The sequence below is a fragment of the Salvelinus namaycush genome, chromosome 3 (genome assembly GCF_016432855.1).
Source record: "Salvelinus namaycush isolate Seneca chromosome 3, SaNama_1.0, whole genome shotgun sequence".
Lineage (NCBI taxonomy): Eukaryota > Metazoa > Chordata > Actinopteri > Salmoniformes > Salmonidae > Salvelinus > Salvelinus namaycush.
In genome coordinates, this window is record NC_052309.1 from 96,901,299 (window position 1) to 96,909,404 (window position 8,106).

General features: G+C 41.1%; 1 protein-coding gene across 1 annotated transcript; it reads right to left on the reverse strand.

The window, feature by feature from the left end:
• Positions 1-631: 631 nt before the first annotated feature.
• LOC120043779 (NLR family CARD domain-containing protein 3-like) lies at positions 632-7,734 on the reverse strand. The gene is made up of 4 exons (XM_038988338.1): positions 5,996-7,734; positions 5,667-5,840; positions 1,163-1,336; positions 632-930 (listed from the first exon to the last, which is right to left on the reverse strand). The coding sequence occupies exons 1-4, from the start codon at positions 7,720-7,722 to the stop codon at positions 918-920; spliced, it is 2,088 nt and encodes a 695-aa protein (XP_038844266.1). The 5' UTR covers positions 7,723-7,734; the 3' UTR covers positions 632-917.
• Positions 7,735-8,106: the final 372 nt, after the last annotated feature.

Below are 8,106 nucleotides of genomic sequence, written 5' to 3' on the forward strand. Positions count from 1 at the left end.
CAGGGTTACATAATATGAAATACAGTTTACCATAGATTAACACACAGGGTTACATAATATGAAATACAGTTTACCATAGATTAACACACAGGGTTACATAGAATGTAAGAAATGCTACATTTTCAAAAAGCCACGGTGCTACAATAAAATCAAAGCAGTGTACAACACACAAGACAATCCTGAGACATATAATACACTGAAAAAAAGTCTGGTAAGATGTAGAGTTACTAGGAAGACTATAAGGTTGTTGAGATTAAGAAGCTGACTATAGTGACACTGAACTACAGTCAATATGTACAGACATGATGGATATAACATGTCATTATAAAAGGAGAGCTTTTTACTAAGCTAACAGAACACACACTACACTAACAAGCAACAGAAACAGAACACTGGTGCAATATTCAAACAAAAAAACAAAAAAGTGGGTCTCAACCTCTCATCCCGTTTCTTCAGCAACACCCATCCATCCAACCACCCCTCCCCCCTAATTAACAGTCTGATGGCCTGGAGATAAAAGCAGTTTTTCAGTCTCTCTGTCCCAGCTTTGATGCACCTGTACTGTTTCCACCTTCTACATGGTAGTGGGGTGAACAGGACTTGGCTCGGGTGGCTGAGATCCTTGTTCATCTTCTTGGCCTTCCTGTGACACCGGGTGCTGTAGATGTCCTGGAGGGCAGGCAGTGTGCCCCCGGTGACGTGTTTGTTGAGGTTATTTTCCTAGCACCACTTCGCCAGGGCTCTCTGATTGATTGAGAGATTCAAGGAGCTATTATCATTGATTCGAAGCATTGAATATTTACATTCTTGCACTTTGAAATTAATTTAGTAACTGTTTGAAAAACATTTAACTGCAGGGCACTACCACAACCAAGGACTTGGAGCTGAGGCCATTCCTTCACTGACTCTGTGAGCTGTCAATCATTTAACCTGGGAAGGAAAGAAGGGAAGTGGATCTAAGTCCTCATACAGCAGCATAGACATATAGGGTCGTATTCACTAGACATCAAAGAGAAGAACACGGAACAAAACGGGCAGGGACTACCTGAACTTATCCAATAAGAACCTGGCATATGTTGAATATGACTCAGTGTCTGGATGTCTACAATGGCTTATTGATCACTACATCAGTGTGCTCATGAAACTGATCAGTAAAACTCACCTCAGTGTCTCCAGTTTATAGAGGGGATCCTCTTGTACAGAAGAGAGCAGCTTTACTCCAGAGTCTCCTGGAGTATTTCCACTCAGGTCCAGCTCCTTCAGGTGGGAGGGGTTTGACCTCAGAGCTGAAGCAAGAGAAGCACAGCCTTTCTCTGTGATGCTGCAGCCTGCCAGCCTGTGGAAAGTGAGGGAGAAAAGTGTCATTTTAAATTCATATGTTGAACCTTTTATTGAATTGAAATGAACACATCTAAACTGATCAATTTTGTCAAATAACGAACTGGTGCCCAGATTCATAATTTCAAGTGATAATTGTACATACTCCATGACACATCTAAAGACAATGATACAATCTGCTGACAAAATATCTTCAATAATGCTACATCAGAGACCAAGGCCAGGATCAAATAAAATGGTATTTGTCACATGCTTCTTAAAAACAACAGATGTAGACTAACAGTGAAATGCTAATTTATGGGTCCTTTTCCAACAATTCAGTGTTAAAGATAAAAATTGAAATAGTGACAAGAGGAATTCAATCCAAGGCGTTATAGGGCAGTGACTGGACAGTCGACAATACTGACAACATTTTGCCAACACTTGTAGAGATCCCATTCACTGTAAATGTAGCGCATGTCAACTCAAGCATAAGTTACCTTTAAAAGTCACAATGTCGGCTGTCCAGTGCACCGACTTGGATTAAATCCCGGGCACAAGTGAAACGTAAGTAAAACTCATTGACTCAGCCTTCAACACCATAGTACCCTCCAAGCTCATCATTAAGCTCGGGGATCTGGGTCTGAACCCCGCCCAGTGCAACTGGGTCCTGGACTTCGTGACGGTCGTCCCCAGCTGGTGAAGGTAGGAAAGAACGCCTCCACTGTGCTGATCAACACAGGGGCCCCACAAGGGTGCGTGCTCAGCCCCCTCTTGTACTTCCTGTTCACCCATGACTGCGTGGCCACGCAAGCCTCCAACTCAATCATCAAATTTGCAGACGTCACAACAGTAGTAGGCCTGATTACCAACAACGACGAGATGGCCCTCGGAGTGTGGTGTCAGGAAAATAACCTCCCACTCAATGTCAACAAAACAAAGGAGATGATCGAGATGAAATACATTTAACAAAAGGTATCACTCATCACTTTAAATAACGCCACTTTGATAATGTTTACATATCCTACATTACTCATCTCATATGTACAGTTGAAGTCGGAAGTTTACATACACCTTAGCCAAATACATTTGAACTCAGTTTTTCACAATTCCTGACATTTAATCCTAATAAAATTCCTTGTCTTAGGTCAGTTAGGATCACCACTTTATTGTAAGAATCTGAAATGTCAGAATAATAGTAGAGAGAATGATTTATTTCAGCTTTTATTTTCTTTCATCACATTCCCAGTGGGTCGGAAGTTTACATACACTCAATTAGTATTTGGTAGCGTTGCCTTTAAATTGTTTAACTTGGGTCAAACATTTCGGGTAGCCTTCCACAAGCTTCCCACAATGAGTTGGGTGAATTTTGTCACATTCCTCCTGACAGAGCTGGTGTAACTGAGTCAGGTTTGTAGGGCTCCTTGCTTGCACACGCTTTTTCAGTTCTGCCCACAAACGTTATATAGGATTGAGGTCAAGGCTTTGTGATGGCGACTCCAATACCTTGACTTTGTTGTCCTTATGCCATTTTGCCACAACTTTGGAAGTATGCTTGGGGTCATTGTCCATTTGGAAGACCCATTTGCGACCAAGCTTTAACTTCCTGACTGATGTCTTGAGATGTTTCTTCAATATATCCACATAATTTTCATACCTCATGATGCCATCTATTTTGTGAAGTGCACCAGTACCTCCTGCAGCAAAGCACCCCCCACAACATGATGCTGCCACCACCATGCTTCATAGTTGGGATGGTGTTCCTCGGCATGCAAGCCTCCCCCTTTTTCCTCCAAACATAATGATGGTCATTATGGCCAAACAGTTCTATTTTTGTTTAATCAGACCAGAGGACATTTCTCCAAAAAGTACGATCTTTGTCCCCATGTGCAGTTGCAAACCGTAGTCTGGCTTTTTTATGGCGGTTTTGGAACAGTGGCTTCTTCCTTGCTGAGTGGCCTTTTAGGTTATGTCAATATAGGACTCGTTTTACTGTGGATACAGATACTTTTGTAGCTGTTTCCTCCAGTATCTTCACAAGGTCCTTTGCTGTTGTTCTGGGATTGATTTGCACTTTTCGCACCAAAGTACGTTCATCTCTAGGAGACAGAACGCCTCTCCTTCCTGAGCGGTATGACGGGTGCATGGTCCCATGGTGTTTATTCTTGCGTACTATTGTTTGTACAGATGAATGTGGTACCTTCAGGCATTTGGAAATTGCTCCCAATGATGAACCAGACTTGTGGTCTACCATTTTTTTTTCTGAGGTCTTGGCTGATTTCTTTTGATTTTCTCAGGATGTCAAGCAAAGGGGCACTGAGTTTGAAGGTAGTCCTTGAAATACATCCATAGGTACACCTCCAATTGACTCAAATTATGTCAATTAGCCTATCGGAAGCTTCTAAAGCCATGACATAATTTTCTGGAATTTTCCAGGCTGTTTAAAGGCACAGTCAACTTAGTGTATTTAAACTTCTGATCCACTGGAATTGTGATACAGTGAATTATAAGTGAAATAATCTGTCTGTAAACAATTGTTGGAAAAATTACTTGTATCATGCACAAAGTAGATGTCCTAACCGACTTGCCAAAACTATAGTTAGTTAACAAGAAATGTGTGGAGTGGTTGAAAAACGAGTTTTAATGACTCCAACCTAAGTGTATGTAAACTTCCGACTTCAACTGTATTTATAAATACTTCAACTGTATACACTGTATTCTATACAATCTACTGCATCTTGCCTATGCCGCACGGCCATCGCTCATCCATATATTTATATGTACATATTCTTATTCATCCCTTTACATTTGTATGTATAAGGTAGTTGTTGTGAATTTGTTAGATTACTTGTTAGATATTACTGCATAGTCGGAACTAGAAGCACAAGAATTTCGCTACATTCGCATTAACATCTGCTAACCATGTGTATGTGACCAATAAAATGTAATTTGTTTTGACATACTGTCCATAATGTCTATACATCCCATCACATATACCAGTGGAGGCTGCTGAGGGAAGGACGGTTCATACTAACGGCTGAAACGGAGCAAATAGAATGGCATCAAACATATGGAAACCATGGAAACCATGTGTTTGATGTGTTTGATACCATTCCACTAATTGCGCCCCAGCCAATACCATGAGCCCGTCCTCCCCAATTAAGGCGCCACCAACCTCCTGTGACATATACACATACATGCATTTATATTATTTATACTCCGGACTCCAACATTGCTCATACTAATATTTATATATTTCTTAATTAAACAATTTTACTTTTAGATTGGTGTGTATTGTTGTGAATTGTTAGATATTACTGCACTGTAAGAGGACCTGTCACATCCTGACCATAGAGAGCTCTTTTTTCTATGGTAGAGTAGGTCAGGGGGTGACTGTTTTTTTTCTTCTAGTTATTATTTTCTATGTGGGGTTCTAGTTTAGTTTTTCTATGTTTGGGTGTTTGGTATGATTCCCAATTAGAGGCAGCTGGCTATCGTTGTCTCTAATTGGGGATCATATTTAAGTAGCATTTTTCCACCTGTGTTTTATGGGATATTGTTTTGAGATAGTGTGTATTTTGAGTTAGTGCACGTATCATCTCTGTAGTCACTGTTAGTTTATTGTTTATTTGTTTATGTCTCTGCTTAGTTTCACTTTCTAATAAATATTATGTGTTACTCAACATTCGCTGCGCCTTGGTCCGTTTCTACCAACGAACGTGACAGGACCACAATGGGAATTAGTCCCAGACTGTATTGTGTGTTATCCTCCATGATTTAACAATGGAAATTAGTCCCAGACTGTATTGTGTGTTATCCTCCATGATTTAACAACGGAAATTAGTCCCAGACTGTATTGTGTGTTATCCTCCATGATTTTACTCATGAGCATGTATGGCTTTTTCAAGTGTTATGTGTGCTTGTTTTAAAAAATGCATAAACTAAACTAAGTTGGAGCTAGGAACACAAGAATTTCGCTACAATAACATCTGCTAAATATGTGAATGCGACCAATACAATTTGATTTGATGAGGGATAGTTTTACCTCAGTGTCTCCAATTTACATTGTGGATTCTCAAGTCCAGCACAGACGAATCTCACTCCTGAATCCTGGAGTTAATTTCCTCCAAATCTAGCTTTCTCAAACTTGACATGCTTAAAGCTGAGAGTTGAAGCAAGCACCGCAAAGGATTTCTCAGTGAGGTTGCAATCATTCAACCTGGAGAGAGAGGATGCAGCTAAGTAATCCACACAAATCTATAACTACATTTATAACATGAAGAATGTACATCTTTATATTTACAACATCCACTTTCCTTTGCAGTGGAGACAGTCACAAAGTCACTCACTTCAATGTCTCCAGTTTACAGTGTGGATCCTCCAGTCCAGCAGAGAGCAGCTTCACTCCTGAATCCTGAAGTTTATTGCCACTCATGTCCAGCAGTCTCAGACAGCAAGAGTTTGATTTGAGAACAGAAGCTAATGCCTCACAGCTTTTCTTGGTGAGTTTACATTCGTTCAGCCTGTGAAACAAAAGGTGCATCTCAAGATACCCAGGTGCCAACAAAACATCTCCCCTTAGGGACTGAGTTGTCAGCCTAAATGGTAATGCAAACTGATGTTCATTATTATGTTATATTAGCATGCTGTCTGGAATATAACTTGACTAATCACTTACAGGGCCGTTCTAGAGGATCTGACAACTGGGAGAAGTTTGAGAAGAGATGCATCTGATCTGATGTATTTCTTCAGGTCAAACACATCCAGCTTCTCGGAGGTCAGCAACATGAAGACCAGAGCTGACCATTGTTGAGATGAGAGTTTAGATTTTGAGAGACTTCCTGATCTCAGGTAGCTTTGGATCTCCTCCACTAGAGAATGGTCATTCAGTTCATTCAGACAGTGGAACAGATTGATGCATCTCTCCAGAGGGAGTTTCTTTATGATCTTCTCCTTGATGTACTTGACTGTTTCCTTGTTGCTCTGTGATCTGCTTCCTGTTGGTGTCAGTAGGCCTTGTAGGAGATGCTGATTGGACTCATGTGAAAGGCCTAGAAGGAAGCGGAGGAAAAGGTCCAGATGGCCATTTTCAACCTGCAAGGCCTTGTCCACTGCATCTTCATATAGACTGTTTTTGTTGCGGAGGGATCTCTCTTTAGCCATCAGATTGTTGTTGTCGTTAGTGAACATGAGGAACACATATAGTGCAGCCAGAAACTCCTGGATACTCAGATGTACAAAGCAGTACACCTTTATCTGGTTAAGCCCAGACTCTTCTCTGAAGATCTGAGTGCACACTCCCGAGTACACAGACGCGTCCTTGATGTCAATGCCACACTCTCTCAGGTCTTCCTCATAGAATATCAGATGGCCTTTTTCTAGCTGTTGAAAAGCCAATTTTCCCAGTGCCAGAATCATCTCTTTATCCCAGTGAGAATCGTTGGCATGCTCTACAGGATAGTTCTGACTCCTCAGTTTTGACTGGAAGATCATGAGGTGAGCGTACATTTGAGTTAGATTCTTGGGGATCTCTCGACTCTCTGCTTCAACCAATAGTCTCTCTAGGACAGTGGCTGAAATCCAACAGAAGACTGGAATGTGGCACATGATGTGGAGGCTCCTTGATGTCTTTATGTGTGAGATGATTCTGCTGGCCAGGTCCTCCTCAGCGATTACCTTCCTGAAGTATTCCTCCTTCTGTAGGTCATTGAACCCTCGTACCTCTGTCACCTGGTCAACACACTCAGGAGGGATCTGATTGGCTGCTGCAGGTCGGGTGGTTATCCAAATGTGAGCAGAGGGAAGCAGATTCCCTTTGATGAGGTTTGTCAGAAGAACATCCACTGAAGTTGACTCTGTGACATCACAGCAGATCTTATTATTCTGGAAGTCCAGAGGAAGGCGACATTCATCCAGACCATCAAAAACAAACACAATATTTTCGTTTTCTGAGATTTCTGATTCTTTTGTTTCTATAAAGGAGTGATGAAGTAGTTCTATCAGACTTAGATTTTTCTCTCTCATCAAGTTCAGATCCCGAAAAGGAAGTGGGAAGATGATCTGGATGTCTTGGTTTGCTTTTCCTTCAGCCCAGTCCAACATGAACTTCAGCACAGACACTGTTTTTCCAATGCCAGCAACTCCCCTTGTCAGCACTGTTCTGATAGGCTTGTCTTGTCCAGGTAAGGGTTTGAAGATGTCATTGAGTTGGATTGATGTCTCTTGTTCTACTGGAAACCTGCATGCTGTCTCAATCTGTCTCACCTCATGTTCAGAATTGACCTCTCCACTTCCACCTTGTGTGATGTAGAGCTCTGTGTAGATGTTGTTAAGAGGTGTCGTTTTTCCTGCATCTTCAATGCCCTCAAATAAAGAACATGTCCTATTCTTCAAGTAGGATTTCATTTTCTCCTGGATTTCTGTCTTAGTGGAAACAGTTATGTACCTATGTGTGGAAAAGAAAGATGTTCATTGTTGAATTTAATTACATTTGTTTGGGTAAAAAAATAGGATGTGATTAATGATGAACCAGTACATGGTTTGACATCCTACAGTTAGCTCGGCTAAGTGAAGATTAAGCCACAAAATGTGGTGCATTTACTGGGAGACAATGCACTCCGCATCTCCTGATAGTTACACTAAACCTTGGGTCCAGTCTCACTATTATAGTCATCATATTATTATTTTATTTACATTTCTAGTATAATGTCAGACACAATTATGTTGTCCTGTAAACAATTAAAACCCTATAAGAAGCTAAATGAGGCGTCCTGAATGATGAACTGGAGG